Genomic DNA, 21,514 nt, shown 5'->3' with positions numbered 1-21,514 from the left:
TGTTATTTATTATGAACTGTTAAAACCAAGCGAAATCATTACTGGGGATCGGTATCAACTTCAATCGATGCGATTGAGCTAAGCACTGTGCGAAAAGCGGCCGCAATACGCGAGGAGACATGAAAAAGTGACAAGCATGACAACGCTCGGCCTCACGTTGCCAAACCCGTAAAAACCTACCTAGAAACACTTAAATGGGAAATACTACCCCAGCCGCCATTGTCTCGAGATATTGTGCCGTCCGATTATCACCTGTTCCGAACGATGGTACATGGTCTAGCGGACCAGAAGTTCCATTCATATGAAGACATTGAAAATTGGCTTGATCCGCCTCAAATGGCTAGGATAGCCTCAAAAGATGAACAGTTTTACCGCGACGGTATACGAGATCTACTAGAAAAATGGGAGAAAGTAGTAGCCAGCGATGGGCAATACTTTCAATGATTCACTTGTAACCATTTTTTAAGAATAAAGTTGCATTTTCATCAAAAAAAAAAAAACACAGTGAGAACTTAGTTGCGCACCAATCAAATTTAGAGTTGAGAAATCAACATCGCAAACCTACTTATAATTACTAGAAAACTGCAGTAATTCTCTACAGCACAGAGAGCGCACTATCAATTTGAATCCGAAGGAAAGAAAAAGTACTCCACCGATGCGGCCGATTGTAGCGTACACAAATACGAGTAGGAGACAATTCATAACAGCAAGTAGCCGGTTCGCTCTTTTTGAGCAAGCCGTATTTCTTATGGCTGTTATCAGAGCGTTGTTATTGTTGTATTTTCCCTCTTTCGTTTGTTAAAGTTTTTGCTGTTTCAGCTTTTATGTTGTTATTACTGCTTTTATTTTTATAATTTAACTCGGTGGCCATAGTTGTTGTTGCTGCCATCAAAGGTTTGTGCGCTGGCGGGCTGGTTCTTGCCGCTGTTGCCTTTATACATAAGTTTAAAAATATTTACAATAAATATGTACATACATAGCCACATGTTTGTTTGCTTATAACAGATTGTTGCGCTGCTCCATTACCTTCCATTTGTTTCTACAACCACTACGGACGGCAGCAACGACTCCTGCTGTCATTACGAACAAATTTGAAATTCAGTTGAAGTTTTGCTCTCCAACGATACGCATCGTTTGCCTTCTCCGTTGGAGCTCGTTCAGTTTTTTTGCGTCGAGAATATTTCAAGTGCATTGCATTGCCGACCAGCACCCATTCCCAACACTTGATCACATAAGAGGATTTTTTACATAAAAAACAACAATCGCAACAACTGAAAACAATAAGAAAATATTTATTTTTAAATATTTATCTTTTGGATAATACAGCGCAAAAGTTGAGGGTTAACAGCCTGGCGGAGCAGTTTTTGCTGAATTTGTAAATTTTTTATTGTATTTTAAAAAGCTCTACGTGTGACAAAAGCAACAACAACAATGACTAACATCAGGGTAAGCTAAGTGCTGAGTGTATTAAAAATTTGAATAAGTAAATGATAGGGAACATTTTTTACTCAGTGGTGCTAATAAATGTTGTATTTTTGTGTTTTTAGTTTATTTTTTTTGTTGTTTTTTTTTGTTAACGAAAATTTATACTTTAAGGAATTTATGGCATTACTCAGTTTTCACATAATTAAAGTAAAATTTAAGGAAGTTTCAAAAACAAAAAACAAAAAAAATGGATTTCGTCCCATTGTCGTGCTATTGCTTTTTTTGGCATCACACTTTTCGTGATGACGTCGAGACGTGCCTCCTCTATTTTGGGCGCACGCACACGCACACACACTACCTACTTGTCTTGTATACTAAAGTTGCGCATGATGGCCACAAGGGCTCAGTTTCTCTACACCTCGTACATATGTGTGTATGTGTGTATATTTATTTAGGGCAAAAGCATGGGCGGTTTACATTCATGAGCAAATATGTGTGTACATTTTCTTATCATTGCTTCCTTACCATTCATGTAAAAGCCGCATGGAGCTGATGGTGAGGTGTTGCGTAATTGCGCTCATGAAGAAGTCGTCTTGAATAGAAGCAAACTAATTTTATTTGTGTACTTAAGATTTATTTTTCATACTTAAATGCATTACATAAAAATGTATAGAAATTTGCCGTTCTTGACTTTCGCCATACTATAAATTTACATGCAGCTACCCATTGAAGTGCAAAGCAAGACTTGATAATTATTTCTTCCGATTCACTGAAGTCATTATTCATTCATTTGCTTGTTTGTTTGGGTGTCTGTAAATACTTACAGGAAATTTTTAAAATTCTATATATTTTTTAATAGATTTGGCATTTCATGCAGTCATGTCACATGTGCGCACATGTACGAATGTATGTATGTATGTATGTATGTACGCGTCTATTCTTTTCCAAGCATTTATTGCGTGCAGCATGCATTAATGCATTAAAGTCGCTTCATTTGTATTGAATGGCATAAAATTGCAGCAATTAACTTGTCCTGCAGTACGACGGGTATACACTTTTATATACATATACGTAGGTTCACACATACATCCATACATCCATACATCCATAGGCAGTTGTTATCACTGCGTGTCTACGTAATTGCAACGACTGTCTGGTTCTAAATGAAAAAAAAAATTTGCAGTTTGTAATTTTTAATAGATTATGGAATACTGCACAACTACTACCAAATCGAAAGTGTTTTCAATTTACATACATAGTTTGTATGTATAAGTGCAGATGTATACACATCCATGCACTCGAGGAGAAATTTTATTTGTTATGTAACCAGCTATAATAACACAATACCTACGATTTTAAGCTCAAATAAAATTAAATTAAAGTAAGATAAATAAAATACCGGAAAAAAATAAAGGAGAGTACAATAAAATAAATTAAATTAAAATTGAATAAAAAAAATTAACAAAAAGTAAATCAATTAAACTTAATTTTAATAGATAAAAAAATACAAATTAGAAATACATTTAAATTTAAGCCGTAAAATTAAAAAAAAAAAAATACAACAAAAAAAAATAAATTAAATTAAAATGACGTGAAATGAAATAAATTAAATTAAAATAAAGCATAAAAAAATATTTCAAAAATATTAATAAATTAACTTAAACTTAATTAAATTAAATAAAATAAAACAAAATAAAAATATGTTAAATTTAACTCGTAAATAAAAAAATTATGTAAAGTACAATAAAATGAATTTAATTAAAATTATATAAATTAAATCAAAATTATATAAAAAACTAGCAAACCCGGCCCGCTTCGCTGGGCACACTAAAATAAAATAGATATGGTTTAGAACAGAAAAGATATGGTTTTCATATTATTTATTTCTTTATTCTTTATTCAAGCGCTTTGGCATAAACAATATTTTTTGTTTTTCTATTTGTTTTTGAGTAAATATAAAATATACATATATTGAAAATCAGGAAAAATATTGTTTTTAAATTTTAAATCAACGCAAATGAATAACTAAGAAACAATCGTCTTTTTTCCTGATCATCCATGAATTTTTCGTTTCAATTTATATGTTTAATTAAGCATTGGAGCCTTTTTAACCATTATCCGTTTATATTTTTCAAAAAAAAAAAAAACGAAAAATTTTTTTTTTCCACGAACACATAATTTCATTTGAACATTCGGATTTCACATTAAATTCTCAAATTTCGTAAGAAATCATTCACTGATCCAAAATCCACTCCAAAAAAATTCGTAAAAAAATGCATAAACAATTTTTACACTTTGCACTTACGTCTTCTCCTTATGGCATCCAAATCAGAAAGAAATATTGACACATTGTAACTCATACTGTCAAGTTCAGTTCAGTGACAGTTCAGTTCCGCCCCAAGCGGTAAAAAAGTAAACGACATTATGGCTGGTTCAAAAGAACGCTGTACGCATTGCCAGTGTTCCGAATTACAACCAAACTTTACGAAACCCATTTTCAATACTTACTTAACAATGTGCGTAAGTTTGGTTTAATTCGGTGCAAAGACACGGCGGGTCCACGTTTTGGCATATATTTCGAGACCCTAGTCATCAATAGGTATGAAAATTACCCCGTATTAAAGCACTTATCAACAGCTTTCATTTGATACCCATATTGTACATACACAACCGAAGGTTACCCGGGTCCACATTTTGGTCTCTATCTCGAGACCCTAGTCACGGAGCGGCACGAAAAATACTCTGAACTAAAGCATTCACCAACAGCTTCCATTTGATACCCATATTGTATATACACATCCGAAGGTTACCCGGGTCCACGTTTTGACCTATATCTCGAGACCCTAGTCACGGAGCGGCATGAAAAATACTCTGTACTAAAGCATTCACCAACAGCTTCCATTTGGTATCCATACCGTACAAACAAATTCCAGGGTCCACGTTTCGGTCTTTATCTCGAGACCCTAGTCACGGAGCGGCATGAAAAATACTCTGAACTAAAGTATTCACCAACAGCTTCCATTTGATACCCATATTGTACATACACATCCGAAGGTTACCCGGGTCCACGTTTTGATATATATCTCGAGCCCTATCCACCAATAGGCATCCAAACTATACGTAAACCATCTTCAATACCTACTTAACAATGTGTGTAAGTTTGGTTTAATTCGGTGCAAAGACACGGCCGGTTAGCGAACACACACAAAAAGTTGACTTTATTTTATATATAAGATAAAAAAATAGAAAATCAAATTAAACTTAATTTTAAATAAATAAAGCTAAACTATACAAAATAATATATATTAATAATAATAAATATGTTTACATAATCCATAAAATTCGATTATTTAATATACAAATTTTAAATAAAAAACAAAATTAAATATTGTACAGTACAAATAAATGATGGCCTAGCCGCTAATGCTTTTTAATTCATTGTGATTGTAATTCATTACTTTTCCAATTTGTAAATAAAAAAAGAAATTAAATTAAATTAAATTTGAAGAATATGTATAATAAAAGTTTGAACAAAAATAAATAATAAAATAAAATTTGAATAAAAATAAAAATATATAAACTAATCATAAAATTAAATTTAATTAATTAAATTAAAATAAAGTGAATTAAATTAAATTACAATAAAATATGTAATACAAAAAATATTTCAATTAAAATTGAACTTAATTTTAAATAAAAAAATAAAACGGAACAACATTTTTTATGTATGTATTTAAATTAAAATAGTTAAAACAATGAAAGAATTAAAAGTTAAAATAAAATTAATAGATTAAATTAAACTCAATTTAAATTAAGTGAAACAAAACAAAATGAAGTAAAATATATAAATAACCGTAAAATTAAAAAAGGAATACAATTTCAGTACAATAAAATAAATTTAATTAAAGCAAAATACAATAAATTCGATTTTTTTTAATTATATAAGAAAAATTTTTTTTTAAATGCCCATAACTTAGTCAAAAATGAACCGATTTTAATAATTCTGGGTTCAAAATGATCGTAATTACTTACAAAAGCGACTTCATGTAGAAACAATTGCAAAAAAGTAGTTGAAAATTTTTTATTTAGCAAAAAAGAAAAAAAATTTAAATTTTTCCAAAATTCAATATTTCAAAAAGTGTATTTTTTTTTTATAACTTTTTCCAAATCAAAAAAACATCTCAAACTTTAATTGAGCTGCATGCCTTGTAGCTAAAATGAGTTGTTTTTGAGTAATGAATTTTTGAGTAAACACCCTGTTTCGCACTTTTTGTTTTTTGCAAAATAAAAAATTTTCAACTACATTTTTGCAACTATTTCTACATGAAATCACTCGTGTAAGTAATGACGATCATTTTGAATCCAAAATTATTAAAATCGGTTCATTTTTGACTAAGTTATGGGCATTTAAAAAAACTTGTTTCTTATATAATTAAAAAAAATCGAGTTTGAGGCGAAAAACAAAATTGCCGATAACTCTTGAAAAAAATTTTTTTCGGGCGAACAAAAAAATACGTGTCTCATTATTTTGACCAGAGAGCAACATATTTAAGTTACATCGAAATCGAAGAACATGACCCGAATAGCCCGGTTGAATTGAAATGGAAAGCATCCTTTATAACTTAAATATTTAATTTAAACACTTTAAATAAAAGATTTAATTAAAATAAAATACAATAAAATAAAATAAATTAAATAAAATTAATTGAAATTAAACTACACTAAATTAAATTAATTAAAATAAAATAAATTAAAAATATTAATAAATGAAATTAAAATAAAAATTTATTTAATTTAAACCCATAAAATTAAAATAGTTGGTAAACAAATAGTATAATAAAAGAACTTAAACGAAATTGAAATGAAAGGAAAGGAAATGAAAGAAATTAAATTAAAATATAAAGCAAAATAAATTAATAAATTAAAATAACTTAAAAACATTAATAAATTATATTGAACTTAATAAAATTAAATGAAATAAAACAAAATAAAAATCGATTTAATTTAAAATTAAAATAGTTACAAAAAAATAAACTAAAATAAAGCCAAATAAAGTTTTTCTTGTTTGATCTGTTTTTTTTTTTGGTTCTTTTTTGTTTTTTTTTTGTATTGGTTCTTTTTTTTGTTGTTTCTGTTTTGGTTTTATTTCGTTTCTTTCTTTTTTTTTTTTTTTTTTTGTGTTTTCGTTTGTGCTTTTTGTGGGTGCGGTAGGATTCAAAATGCGTTCGCACTTACAGCAACCGTCGTCTACTGTATCGAGTAGTCTGCTCACTAAAGCAATCCCCTCCTCTCCTGCTGGAAAATCACCCTTCCCGGCACTACTTTCTGCATTACTTCGGGAGGGCCCAGAACGGCATCAATAAAGGACAAATTATATTCTGCCACGTCTGGGTCTACCGTATTTGTAGCCAGGTTTTTCACGTTATAGGCTCTTCTTCTTCTAGTTCCTCTGCCTTCGAGGCTTCGCCTTATTGCACTGTTTCGAGGTCTATCTTCTTGTTCCATAGTACGTCCTCGATATATGTATCTCTTTACCGCGCTTCAGCTAATATAAATAAATAAAAACAATATAAAAATATGAAGAAATAAAGTTAATTAAAAAAAAGAAGAAGTTATTTCTAACAGCGGGCGCCTCTTGGCAGGCAATGGCAAACCTCCGAGTGTATTTCTGCCATGAAAAGGCTCCTTATAAAAAAATCATTTGCCGTTCGGAGTCGGCTTAAAACTGTAGGTCCCTGCATTTGTGCTCAGCCAAACATTTAACAAAATTACTATCAATTTTTTTTAAATTAATTAAAATAACTCAAAATAAAATAAAATTAAATAAAAATTAATTGTAGGCCCTGGCAGCTAGTACTCGTTCTTGTATTAGTTTTAGTATTATATATTAATTCTAATAAATAAATAAATAAATAAAATTAAATAAAAAAAATTAAATTAAATAAAATTAAATTAAATCAAATCAAAATAAAATACAATAAAATAAGCAAACTAAATAAAATAACATGAATTTATTCGCTTTGCACTCCAGTCGATAAAATTTGAAGAGCCGCTTCCCTCTTATATTCGCCATAACCACAACCCTTACCAGTTGCTCTCATTTAACCCCCGTTGTAAAATTATACAAAAACCAAACCACTGTTTTTTTATGAAAATATAGTTCATACTACAACAAAAAACATATAACGCCAAGTTTAATACTATGTAAAATTTTTTGTTTAATTCCATTAAAACTTTCAACTTTTTAACAAGAATTTTTAGAATTTTTCTGGGTATACAGTTTTTATAGTTCATTGAGTTTTATGACAAATGTATAGAAAAGTGTAAGTTTCAAGAAACTAATATAATAAATACTGTTGATTTTTGAAATTTTTTTTGCACTGAGTACAAAGGGCATACTCGAATTTTTTTTATATATACGAATAAGCCTAGCCTCACTAGCCTTCAAAAATACTACATTTATGCAAGGACTACTACTATTTTGTATAACACTGTTTTTAAACTACAAATTTTTTTTAGTGGGTGCGGAGGAAACCGACAAAAGAATTATAAAGAGATGAAAATTATAGAATTTGTTTTTTTTTTAATTTTCGCTACTCAAACAAGCAATGGAAACCCACAGAGCGCAAATCATCTGCCCTTCGTAGAAAACATATAATTGTAGGTACCTCCATTGTTGAGGAAATAAGAAATCTGCTTATATGGCTATAAATATGGGTTCAGCTGTACATATGAATCAATTTATATGCCTATTAAGAAATATGTAAGTGTCTAATGTCGTTCTTAGGAGTTTGGAGACTTTTGAATACAATTTTCAACACCTTAGCAACACTTCAGAGGCATAAAATACCTTTTCCATATAACCATGTAGTCCAATTTTTGGAATATATTTTTCTCGCAAATACCTTGGGATAACTCCAGCGGCACTCTTTAAAATATAAACTAAAGATTAACCGACGAGAAAAGCATTCTTCCTTTGGTACTAATCCCTCATTCCATTTTCACTAGTGTCTTTCTTGGGTACCTGGGCGTATCTACTTCTTTGAAAAATTGCCTGTCGTTAAAGAAAAATTGTCCTTCATAAAATTCCTGTGAAAGTTTCACCAGCACAACAAATCTGCCATTCACTGCTAGTTCAGCGGCAAGCGCTTCAGTTGATTAATCGTGTATGTATGTATGTCCGTATGCATGTATGCACGAGCTGATGTACGTGCGTACCTGCTTGCATGCGTTATTGCCTTGCAGTCGTTGCATTCATGGATCCAGTGCTGCATACGTCATTTAATAGATGCATACATACATATGTATGTACATATATGTAAGTATGTGCGTATATATGTGTGTGCATACCTCCTGCCTAAGAGGGAAAACGACGAATTGATTTTTTCAAAGCAACATTAATTAAGAAATATAATATTTAAAATCGATAAACATTTCCCGGTATTTTATAGTTTGTGCTAAATTTGATTGGTTCCTGGTACGTTGCTCGCTGTGGAAATGATCAAATTACAGAAAAATTGTTTTCCAAAAGCGGTTGCCCGTCGATAGGCAAGGGCAAACCTCCAGTGAATTTTCTCCATGAAAAATAATTATCTTTTTACTTTTATTTTACTTATTTATTTATTTTTTTTTGTTTAAAAATAAAATTCGTCAACTCATTTTTATTATTTGAAAAGAACGAAATTTCCGAAAGCGCTTTTTCAAATCCTATTTGAGGCATATCCATCGAAATATTTGTGGAATAACACTTTTGATTTTTGGACCTCGATCAAATGCGGTCTCGACCTTATTATTTGGAAAACCACCGTTTTCACCTGATATGGATGGCTTCCGCCGACTTTTTCTCTCGTGAAACTCAAATTGTATTTTCGAAGCGCTCGTTTTTAGCCGATAAAATACATAAACGAGAATTCGCGGCGGCTACTGAAATGGATTCCGAATAATGTTTTGATGAATGGTTTATTCTTTGAAGGCGATACAATAAATTTTAGTGAATTAACCCCTTGAGTGGAAATAGCCGGCCTCGCCCGACAAGATTTTCTGTACTAAATTCGAATTTGGCAGGCGACGGCCCCCGTTTATTTTAATGTTTAAAATCATATAAATTTCTTTAAACTCGTAAAAATAAAAATATTATTATTGTTGCATATGGTCTTTTTCATATTCTAGCTAAATTGACCTTAAATATAGATAACGGTTTTAAGAGTTTTTTTTTTTAATAAACCTCTCATATGTAGAATTGCGCTAAATTTAATTGTCTGCATGCGTACTATTCTTCGAGATTTAATCGTAAGGCAAGGGGTTAAAAAAGGTATCGTGTTTTGTTAATGAATTCCCGGCAATTTTTTTAATAATTTTTGAGATAATTTCTCATTTGCCGCTTTGGTCTCTTCTTTACAACCATTAGAGGAAAATGCTGTGAAATATGCGAGTTTAGAAAATTGACTAAAACACTTAAATTTTATTCGAATATTTAGTATTTGAAGAGTTTCTGTCGATACAATTTTTATTTGATTGATTTTTATCAAATTAAATAACAATAAACTATGAAAAAAATGCATACGGCCCTCAACAACTGAAAATACGACTTTCATATTTTATGCATTGACTTTCATATTAAAATTAAAAAATGACTATTTTATGTTCAGACTTTCATGATTGGGTACCACAGCATTGAGCAAGAAACAACTGGCTATGTAAATAATTATAGCACTGCTTGCTTTGAAAAGGTGGGCTCATACGAATGTCGCTTGCACCACATTTGGTACTTTACTTTAGTCCAAGTGTGGCTGAAATGGCGGCAGCCACTCCCAAAATATATGTAAATTCATATATCTACACATATTTACATATATACATAGATACAAAAAACTCCATGTATTTACAAGGAATTAAAACTATCGGAAGCAAAATCGATTTATCGATGCCAATACTTTTCGCTTTTGATTTCTCCGATACACCGTCGGAATGCTGCATTACATTCATATGTACTCGTAAGTATACATACATACATATATATTTACCACTCTACTCTCGCCTTCATGCGTTTAATTTACGAGTACCTTGCTGAAACTTCGTCGATTTCATTGCGAATTTAAGAAAATCTTCCGATGCATTGGAAACAATGCAGTTACAGCAAACCGGTTGTCTTGGCTTAGTTTTTGTATGTTTTTGCCTACAATCATAATTATGTATGCATGCCTGTATGCATGCATATGAACGCGCTCGTCGAAGCATTGGAGGCGCGTCACGGAATAAAAACACACGAAGGCAGCACGAAGACCATGGACAACATCGCCACTTTTCAAAACAAATATACCAACCTATACTAGTATTCGTGTGTGTGTGCATGTTTTCCCATGCTTATTTACGTGTAGACATGTGTTAAACCAACAAATTTATAAATAAAAAGAAAAGTTGCTATTTAAAAATATTGCGATAGTTTTATTGCATAGTAAACAAATTTGTTCCAACATTTTGTGGTTTTGTTTGTCGTAAGCTACCTTGACTTGGATTGACAGAAAACTGAAATGATAACACTTTCTTTTGAAAACAAAAACAAAAGACAGAAGGCAAAATGTTTAAGACAACTTGAAATCTACCTGAACACACATGCATACATACATACATATATATGTATGTAGCTGATAACCTCTCTGCATTCTTAACGGAAATGAAGTTTTCGGCGAAGCATTTTTTGTTCAAATAATCGATAAAATCGTGGGTCGGCCGATTAGATAGGGCTGGGGCCAGTAAAATTTAAATTGTTATAAAATTCTGGTATATAAATTTACAGTAAAAGTCTTGCCGACGCAAGGTATTTTGAGTCAATCTCTCTTTTTGAGCGGTGATGCAAAAGGGTTAAAGATCGAGGCTCAATCTGCTCAGGATCTTTTCTGAATAATGCTCGGTTAGTCCGATTACAATCGATACGTTTTGCCTCTAAGTCATTGAAATAAAAAAAATATTCAAAATTTGAGTATTTCACAACTTTTCAACCAAAAACAATTGAAGATAATTGAAATATTCATGTTCCGATTTCTTTCGATATGGATGGAGCTTTTGAATTTCTTCCAACTAACTTAAGAAATATGTTGTATACTGCCTGTCGACCCAATTCTACACTTAACATGAACCATGTAAATCATATTCAATCAATGTAAATCACAATCCATGCCACAATTTCAAGATGGTTCAAATACTGGTCTGTTTTCTTTTTTTTTCTAATCGTACGTTGCAGAGCTATGAAAATTAACGATATAATTTGACTCGTTTTAACTTATACTCGTAATTTGATTAACACATTACCAATCTTTGGCTTCAAAAGCATTACCATCCATCCATCAACATCCATTCTTTGCGTTCTTATGTCTGGTTTTCATTTTTGCAGCTGTTTTTTTTTTTTTTTTGAATTTTTAATTTAGAAACAACCACTTGACGAAGCTGCCCAAAACAGACTTATGAATGAAATCGTGTTATCTGGATTGGCAAAAGTACAACACGTTCGAGTGCATACATATGTACATACACATGTTTTTCACATTAGATAAGTATTTAATGGAAATGATGTTTCCCTTTTGCCATATTTTTTTTTTCGCAATTCACTGAATCAGTGATAAGATACGCGATTAATTGACTGAAATGTACTCGTAAGTGCAGCTTTCCAATGGCATAATAAATCACATCCGGAGCCATTTAAGAGCTATAAATTAGTTAGGCATTTTTTTCGCAAAACTACCCGAACCGAACAGACTTTTCTAACGGTAATAAATAATGTTTGTTTTATTTGCAATTCAGTCGCTAATTTATTGAACCCCTAAATTATAACTGAAATATAAAAATCGACTCAGACTATAGACTTTTTTTCTTAATTTATTTTTTTGCTATTTTAAGTAGCGTACGACACATCAAAACATCGACAAATCATCCTGGCAAAAACAAAAATTAGTTGGACATCAAAGCAAAGGAAATTTGTGAACGAATGTTGAAAGTGTATAAGAGCTTTCCGCCGTCAATTAGTACAGTAGAAAGATGGGTTGCTGACTTTAAACGTGGTCACACAAGTTTTGAAGACGATCCACGTTAGGGACGTCCAAGAACAGTAGCAGCAGCACCAGAAATCGTAGAAAAAATACAGGATATCGTATGGGGAAATCATCGACTGAAACAGATTTAGTAGAGTCTCTAGTCATGTTGTTGTTTGTAGCAACAATACTAAACCCAGTCAGTGTAATATAAATCACCGGTCGTCTTCATTTAGCTAATTAAACGATAGGCCCAGAAACTTGCTGTTTCGACAGGTTGGGTCCAGAGGGAGAGGAGTGTTAGATGAGTGGGTTTGATGTGACATTTTAAAAGGTGGTTAGTGTCGTACGGGGTGCCTTCACATGCAGGACATATTTTTGGGTATGTGGGGATCGATTCTGGATAGGTAGGAGTTTAACCTGCTACAATATCCAGAACGTAGTTGTGCCATTCCCAAGTCGTCTCATTGGCCAGTGTAAGCAATATCTTGACTGAAGTTTTGGGTTTCACAAAGCTCTGTGCACAATGGGTCCCGCATTCGCTAACGTTGGAACAAAAAAGCCCTCGAATGCTACTTTCTCAGCAACATTTAGAGCTTTTTCGGAAAAGATAAAGTGGACTTTGTGTGCCGATTCATATCCATGAATGAGATTTGGGTCTATCACCACGATTCTAAATCAAAGCAACGGGCTGAAGAGTGGTATGAATCTGATTCTTCGGCTACAAAACGAGTTCGTGTACGGAAATCAGCCAAGAGGTGTTAGCATCAGTTATTTGTGATCCGAAAGGAATTTTGTTTGTGTTTAAATACTTGCAAACTGATAAAACCATAACTTCTGAATATTATTGTAACCTTTAAGATGAGTTGAAGGAACAAAATCGTGAAAAAATACCCAATGTGCAAAAGAAAAAAATTCTTTTTCATGAGGGCAATGCGCTATGCCACAAGACTATTCTGACGTTCCCACGATAGTCGGTTTAAAATCTGGCCAAGGAGTGACACTTCAGCAGCATTTCCCCGACATACCGTGGTTCACAGCTTATTTGATACAGCCAAAAAAAATTGTTAAAATATCAAATATATTTTATGGTATTTTTATTAAAGAAAAAAATCGTATATTTTTTTTATTGTTAAATAACATTTTTTATTTAATAGCAAAAAATAACAAAAAAAGTTTCTTCATAAGAAAGATATGGCAAATTAAAATAATTCGGTTACAGTTTTGAGGTCATAGCTTAAAGGATGCACTAAATTAAAAGTATTCAAAAAACACGAACACAGTAATTTTTCGATTTCATGATTACGGTCAACACTTCGTGGGGTATCTCTTTTGATTCAGAACAGCTTTTAATAGGGCGTTCATAGATTCTACAAGTTTTGCTGTATAATCGGATTTAAAGAAGAATCCCATTCTTCCTGTAGTGCCCGTTTCAGATCAGAAGCATTAGAAATATTGTGGTTTCTTATTTTATTTTCCAGCGCTGACCAAAAATTTTCAATAAAGTTAAAATCTGGACTCTGTGCAGGTGTCTGTACTATTTGTGGGCAGTTCCAGATAAGCCAAGTTTTTGCAGTACCGGACGTATGCTTGGGATGTTTGTCTTGGTAGAACCTAAACGAATTTCTAATGCCCATTTCATTCGCACTTTGTGTTAAATTATCTATTAGCAGATCCAGATACATCTCTTTATTCATGTTTCCTTCGATAAGTGTTAAATTTCCGACACCTGAATAGGACATGCATCCCCATACCATCACACTGCCCCCGCCGTGTTTAACTGTAGAGCGCAAATTACTGGTTTTCTCCAAACGCAGGACTTCTCATCAGACCTGAAAAGGTTAAATTTGCTTTCATCCGCAAAAGCAACGGACTTCCAGAACGCATTGTCTTTGTTCAAATGTTGTTCTAAAAAAGTATTGCCTGCATCAAATAAGCTGTGAGTCACTGTATATGGGGAATGTTTATGCTGCTACAACAGATAACAACTATTTTGTTACTGATTAAAATCCATGTATTAAAGTTCGAAATGTTGGAGTATCTACTGCATTCACCAGATTTGGCACTTAGCGACTTCCAATTGTTTCCAGACCTAAAAAATGTATGCGTGGAAAGCATTTTTCATCAAATGATGAGCTCATAAAAGCTCAGATTCTCACTTCAGTGATTTTTTCCCCTTGTTAACTCCTCTAGGGAGCATAGTTCCTCGACAATACTTGTCTTGTGTTGGTTTGGTTAATCTATTTGATTTCTGACAGGGTAGGTAATTAGCCTGCCGCTCCTTCTGTGCTTGAATTCATAAATTGGAATTTTGTTGAAGAAGTCTTTTGATATTCCTGCTGCATTGAATAATAAAATGTATTTCACACCATAAAATTGAGTTTTTCTTATTGAACCGCAAAACTTATTGAGCAACCCAGTACATAATTAAATCTAAGCTTGAAGTGACTTGAAATTCTCGTTGACTTGTGAATCACGTGCAACTTGAGCAATCGCTTATTGCCAATTATACGCTCCGTTCGTCATGCCAATGCTTTTTTTTTAGCCCTATGCACTTATTTATAATCATTTAAAAATATGAAATAGCGTTTCTTTATGAGAGCTCTTTTTTTGGCTCTTGTTTTGTCGACAAATATTTTGCGAGTCATTCATCAGTCTCAGCTGGGCGGCAAAGCATTGATAAGAAGGAGCAAGTGTTTGATAATCTTTTGCAGGGAATTGTGCCGTTCGTCATAATTAGTCGCATTATTTGCTAAATGTTTACATATCTACATATGTATGGGTATGTAATTAGGTGGCTAACGCAATTTTAATGGGAAAAAATTTAATTTCAGAGCAATTAAGAGTATTGCATTGAGAGCAATTAGCACAGCTTTCTTTCTACTTTTGTTTTTAATGTTTTTTTCTAGCAGCCAATTGTTTTTTATTCAATTCAATTTAAAATGTGTACATATGTATGTATGTGTATAGGCATATTTAGAGTGAATATGAATTAAAAGAATTGGTGATATAATCAAATGGAACTCAGAAAGTTTTGCACTAGCCTATATTTCATCAGCTTGCACTCCAGCAACAATTATTTATTTATTTATTAGAAGAAAGAATATCAACCTTTTCATCTGTAGCTGTAGATCACAAATCAAGCTAACTTCAAATCCCGTTGAGAAGTGGAACAAGTTTTAAATATTTTGAATATATGATTACATACATATGTACATATTAACCCTTCGTTGGACACGTTGGACACATTATTGAAAACCTTCAACTGAGCATCCGAGTCTGGCCTTTCTTTGTACTGTTCGAGGATCTTTTTTAAAAGGTTGTTTACATAACCCGACATCTCATGGGACGGTGCAAAAACAACAGCACAGAACCATGTACGATGGAAGAGTCTTGTCGAGGCCCTATGCTCCCGAAAGGAGTGAATAAGGAAAAAAACTATACATAAATCGATAAAAAATTTAATTTTACGAAGCTACTTGGGGAAGCTTAAGTCGTAAGCTATAATAGAAATACGAACATGTTAAATTCACGTCCAAAGTCGGAAAGCTCTGGCCACAACCGGATTTCCAACGGAGGGTTAAGAAAATAAATGATTTGTTGATAAACACCAGTGTTCAAAATAATAGAAGGAGCGTTTTAAAATTAAAAAACAAAATAGCGCCAAACTCTGTACGAATAAATTCACAATTTATATAGATATTTTGTGTGGATATAGAGAAGGAGGTAAATGGAATCGCAATGGAATAGGTCAAGTTAAATTTGTCAAATTCATGAAAGATATGTTCAATTTCGATTGTGCATCAGACGTTAATAAGTCAACAACACTAAGGGGCAACTCATCGATTTGCCTTTTTCAAGACACATTACACTCGAAACACTCTTTTCATTTCCTACTTTTCCTATCATCGTCCTATTCTCAACAGAGAAATGGTTCATTACCATGCACACAGGAAGAAGGCATATGTAAATACAAATATGTGAATTTATAGGTATATGTACACATACATACATATCGCACCCTAAATACAAAAGGGTCCCAACTCAAAATTTTCCAAAACTGAGTTTTTTGCATAAATTAATTCAGAGTACACATTTCTAGCTGCTGCAAATATTTCGTTCACATAACTATCTTCTTTAACTGGAAAAATACAGTTATGTCTATTTTTTGCGATATATATGCTCACTCAAGTAGGAGAGAGCTAGATGTCGAACGTTGCCGAACACGGCGCCGATTGTGCTCTTTGTAGTTCATTCCGCGCTCTCGCTTGCAGTTCAAGCAAGGTAACGACGCATAAGCAAGATAACGACGATTGAACAAGATAACGACACATTTTTTCGCGCGTGCAGCCGGCTTAATCGAATTATAAGACGTTATCACGTCAAAAAGTCAAAATTTAGAGTGGTTTAAGTTCTCGGCAGCCGTCATAGCTGAATGCGTGGATACCATTCAGAATTCAGAAAGAACGCAGGCTCTAATCTCAGTGGAACACTAAAATGAAGAAAAAGTTTATGATAAGAGAAATGAGTAGTTTCGGACATTTGTGCTAATGAGTTTATGATAACAGAAATGAGTAGGTTTGGCCATTTGTGCTGATGAATTTATGATAAAAGAAATGAGTAATTTTAGCTATCAGTGCTTGATTACTTTTTGGTAACAAAAATGAGAAGTTTTATTATTAGTACTTCTCAGCACTTTGTGGTGACAACAATGAGGAGTTTAGTTGCCAGCAGTTATTACATTGTAAAAATAAAAATGATTAGTTGCCTCATCTTTTAGAGCATATGTTAGTAGATATATTTCTCAGTTATAAGAAATTCCTATTGGTAAAAGAGAGATAGAATATCACACTGACAAGGGGAAACTATCAGAACTTTCCCATGGCTTGAACGAGAATGTGCAGTTTAATGTGGACAGTGATGATGATACCATGAGTGCTTATATGATAGTCAGCTGTCTTGTAGGAAATTTTTTCTCGCTAAGGTGTAGAGCATTTTCTTCCATATACAACTTTGTGAATTTTATATGTATATAGTTAGAAGCTTTGAGTTACATACAGTGTACTCTCTTTAAGGGTACACCTAAGGGACTGAAAAATTTGTTCGCTTGTGGGAGGTGTCTGCTTATGAGAAAAGTGTACAAAAAGTTAATATATTATGGGAGGGTTACGGTGTTACGAAAGGGTTGACCGCTCAAGTGAAACAAATTAAAAAAAATTCTGGTATGTACAGAATAAAGTGTCCGCTTATGTGAGGTGTTCGGTCAAGAGAGATGACCATTAGGAGAGAGTCCACTGTTTATCGTTTTTGCTGTAGAATGCATTACACTTCTATAAAGTCATATACAAAAAATAAATACAAAAGAAAATTAAATAAAAACTAGATGCTTCATCGCGCTCCTATTATTTTGAAATGGTAAATATTGTGAAAACTAAAATAAACCATATTTAGTTTTCGCCACAGATTCACTACAAAAACACACACATACTACATTTCTAAAAAGACGTTTAGCTACCACAAAAATTTCCGAAAATTCTCTCTCAAATAGAAAACTATCAAAAAAAAAATACATGAACGCAAAACCAGTAACAATTCGCCAGTTTTACGAACAGCTGATTAAATTGTTGGCAGAAAAAATCACAAAAATTAAGCATGTTTTCATTTGAGTTACCTCGTAAAAAAAAAAATTAAGTAAATAAAATGCAAAATAACGAGTTTCGGAGTCACATGATTTCATTTTGTCCGCAATAATTTGTTGCATTTCATCTTCGCTGTCAGATGACAAACATTCCATTAGCAACTGCAATTCGCAAATTTTAATTCGTTGTTGTTGTTGTATCAGCATAAACATACCCCATACATGGACGGGGAATGCTGCTGGAGTGACAGTCCCCGACCGGATATAAGCCCGGGTCGTTGCGAATCGTAGAACCGACGGTCATGGGAACGAATTTGAAATCAATTGCGATCAGCTGTTTTTTCACTTGCAAATTTTTACAAGTAAAAATGTATAAAGTAAAGACTTACAACTTCACCTCAAAACGAAATGTTACTTTGCTCTCTCACTTTCCCCTACTTTGCAAGTTTTTTGGGTACATGGTCACCAAAACGTTCTAATTTGCAGCAATTGTTCTATTAGCTTCATGAACAGACCTATTAACTATACATACATATGTGCATATATGCTACATACATACATACATACACACCTATATTGGTATGCCTTTCGATTCACTTCTAACTCTTTTCTTCTTGTCTACTACAGAAAGCCGCTTCTTCTCTGCAAAAACTCTTCGTTTGCGGCGCCTTGAAGTATGGCCAGCCTGGTCATTCCATACTCGCCAACTCCGGCAATGGTTATGCGAAATACTGGTGCCGCGCCACAACCACTGAGAAGCTGCCCCTTGTGATAGCCACACGCTACAACATTCCCTTCCTCTTGAACAAGCCTGGCATTGGCAACTATGTGGTGGGTGAGATTTACGAAGTAGATGATAGGATGCTCACATCGCTGGATAACTTAGAGGATTGCCAGGATATATTCAAAAGGGAAGTGCAGGACATGAACATTGGTGTGGGTGAGGGGTAAGTTTTTAATTCAAGTTTAAATAATAAAATAACGAACATATTAAATATATTTCTACCTTTTTTTCATATTCTCAATTAGCACCGTTCCCTGCTGGGTGTATTTGTTGCAAAAATATCCCGAAAAACTGCTCTCACTGCCATATCTGTCCAGATATGAGAACAGCGCCGCACACCCATATGTAATGCGCAATCATCGCACACACAAGCATCCACCCCAAGAGGATCTCGCCTACACTGCCGCCTAACAACTGTACTAAGAAGCACAATAAACAATTTATAGTTAGGTGCATACATACATATACATGTATGTATGTATGTACATATAGAGCCTGCTCATTAAACATTTGACCAATTGAGTGATTAGCATTTACTTACTGTGAACTTGTATTACATGGAATGCTTGGGTCCACTATTTTTTCTCGGCGAGTAGAGAAGATCTAGGAAGGCAGAGGAGCAACTTATGAAAATTCTAATGTCGATATTTAGCCGAACCATAGTGGGAGTAGTCTTTAGTTTTAGCCATATAAAATGTATTGTACGTTTGTGTGTATGTACTTATGTATGTATGCACAGCCGTACAAGCACTAAAAGATACCGATCGTCTGGTCTTCATATGTAATGTTGCCTAAAATCTTTTAAGTGAAAAACAAAAACAAAAAACAAAAAAAATTATGCATATTATGAAACAATAATTTTAAGCTACATATTTTTGTGAATAAACTGTTTGATAAGAAATATATGGAAAACAAGATTATGGAAAATATATGAACGTTTTTGGAAAATAGATGAAATCAAATGTTTGTATTCATTTTAAGGAAATACACTATGACAGTTGTTATTGTAGCAGCCTAAACATTGCCCAGAAATATTAGTTTGGGGAAAAAGAAATCCATTATTTTCTCGGTAGATGACTGTAGTGATCGATATCTCGTAAAGTATCGATCAACCAATTGAAAGTTTATGCTCGTTGTGAAGGTGACATTTCACACTAAAAAAAATCGTTTGCTGTTTTTTGTTTGTTCCACTCAGTTGTTCAGAGAACGTAAATTCATAGAGAAGGTTCAGTCCTGGCGCGTTCCTCATTTTGGGCAATAACAATACAAGGGTAAGAAATTCAACTCAGAAATTACTTCACCACAAGTTAACAGTAGCAAATTAATTAATTTGGCTGCCGGAGAGAAATGAAAGGGATAGAGTCTATTTCCATTCTGAACCATTCGCTCCTGAGCCTACTCTATAAATTTACGTGCTCTGAGTTGTAAGTCACAGGGTGTTAACAATGGAAGTTAACAAAGAAAAAATTTGGTACATTTTACACTTTTTCTTTGATAAAGGCGCAAATGCAAGCCAGGCCGCTCAATACATTCACAGCGAAGAGGGATTGTCGTCTTTGTCTACAAGGTTGCAAAAAGCTTCGTCGAAGAACTCATTTCTATTGTATTTTGTACCAGTATGCAAAAATCCAGTTTGTCAACTGCACTGTAAAATCTCATATGTATTTTGCTTGCCTTCCACCGAATCCCTAAATAAATATCATTTCATATTTTACCAAAAAATTTCATTGTAATCAAAATTTTTTGTTCCACCTTCTGCGAAATGAGTCAAAATAAAGAACAACATAAAAAATCCTGTTTTTCACAAACCAAAATATATTTAGTGATGCATGCCAAACCCCATGAAAAACGTGAGAAATTAAAAATATATACCTGCAATACTTAAAAATGGATTATTAATGTGGCGCATGGGCCACATAATCCATACAAATGCATGTAACCCGGATGTTTTCCCAACCGAGGGTTTTAAAAAAGGTTTGTCCAACGGAGGGTTAAACTTTTTTCCCCTTTTTTTAAATTTATTTAAATCGCAAACAATTTAGTATTTCGAGATATAGTGCAAAAATTTCCAGTCGATTTGATCTCAATTTGCAAAGTTATGACTATTTGAGTGTCCGTTGCTCCAAGCCGGGTTTCTATATCGGCTCGGCATTAAAGCTGGTCTCTGAAATTTGTTATCTAACTAGACCAGTGGTTTTCAAATAGTACACAGTTCTTCTTGATTTTTTTAATAATTATTAATCTTACAATAACAAATGAGCCGATTTTTTTTAACGGGTTTTTTGGCTTCCAAGTGCTACGAAACATTGAAAAAATCGAAAAAGTCCTTCCAATAAATGAATAAATTTAAGCCAGCTCTTCTCAGAATTCTGATTAACTCTTCGCACTACTACAACAACAACTGGACGGCTTATAGGAGGTGTCCGCTTATGAAAAAAGTGCACAAAAAGTTGATAATATGTTATGGGCAGGTTGTCCGCTCAGAGGAACAAATTTTAATGAATTCTTTAGGATTTGTGGTATGTACTAAAAAAGGTGTCCGGTTATTGCAGGAGTCCGCTTAAGAGAGGTGGCTGTTAATATACTGTAATTGATGTTTACAAAATTGAATAGTGAGACCACTTGTTTTTTTTTTGTGGGTGA

The 21,514-nt window shown here is 33.1% G+C and overlaps 1 protein-coding gene across 1 annotated transcript; it reads left to right on the top strand.

Annotated features, from left to right (window-relative positions):
- Positions 1–1,090: 1,090 nt before the first annotated feature.
- Positions 1,091–19,819, top strand: LOC128866939 (troponin C-akin-1 protein). The gene is made up of 3 exons (XM_054107999.1): positions 1,091–1,446; positions 18,715–19,034; positions 19,117–19,819. Exons 1-3 carry the CDS (start codon positions 1,432–1,434, stop codon positions 19,280–19,282), a joined length of 501 nt encoding a protein of 166 aa, XP_053963974.1. The 5' UTR covers positions 1,091–1,431; the 3' UTR covers positions 19,283–19,819.
- Positions 19,820–21,514: the final 1,695 nt, after the last annotated feature.

The sequence above is a fragment of the Anastrepha ludens genome, chromosome 6 (genome assembly GCF_028408465.1).
Source record: "Anastrepha ludens isolate Willacy chromosome 6, idAnaLude1.1, whole genome shotgun sequence".
In the NCBI taxonomy this organism is placed as follows: domain Eukaryota; kingdom Metazoa; phylum Arthropoda; class Insecta; order Diptera; family Tephritidae; genus Anastrepha; species Anastrepha ludens.
The sequence above is the reverse complement of the archived record's forward strand: the minus strand, read 5'-3'. Positions and strand labels throughout refer to the sequence as shown.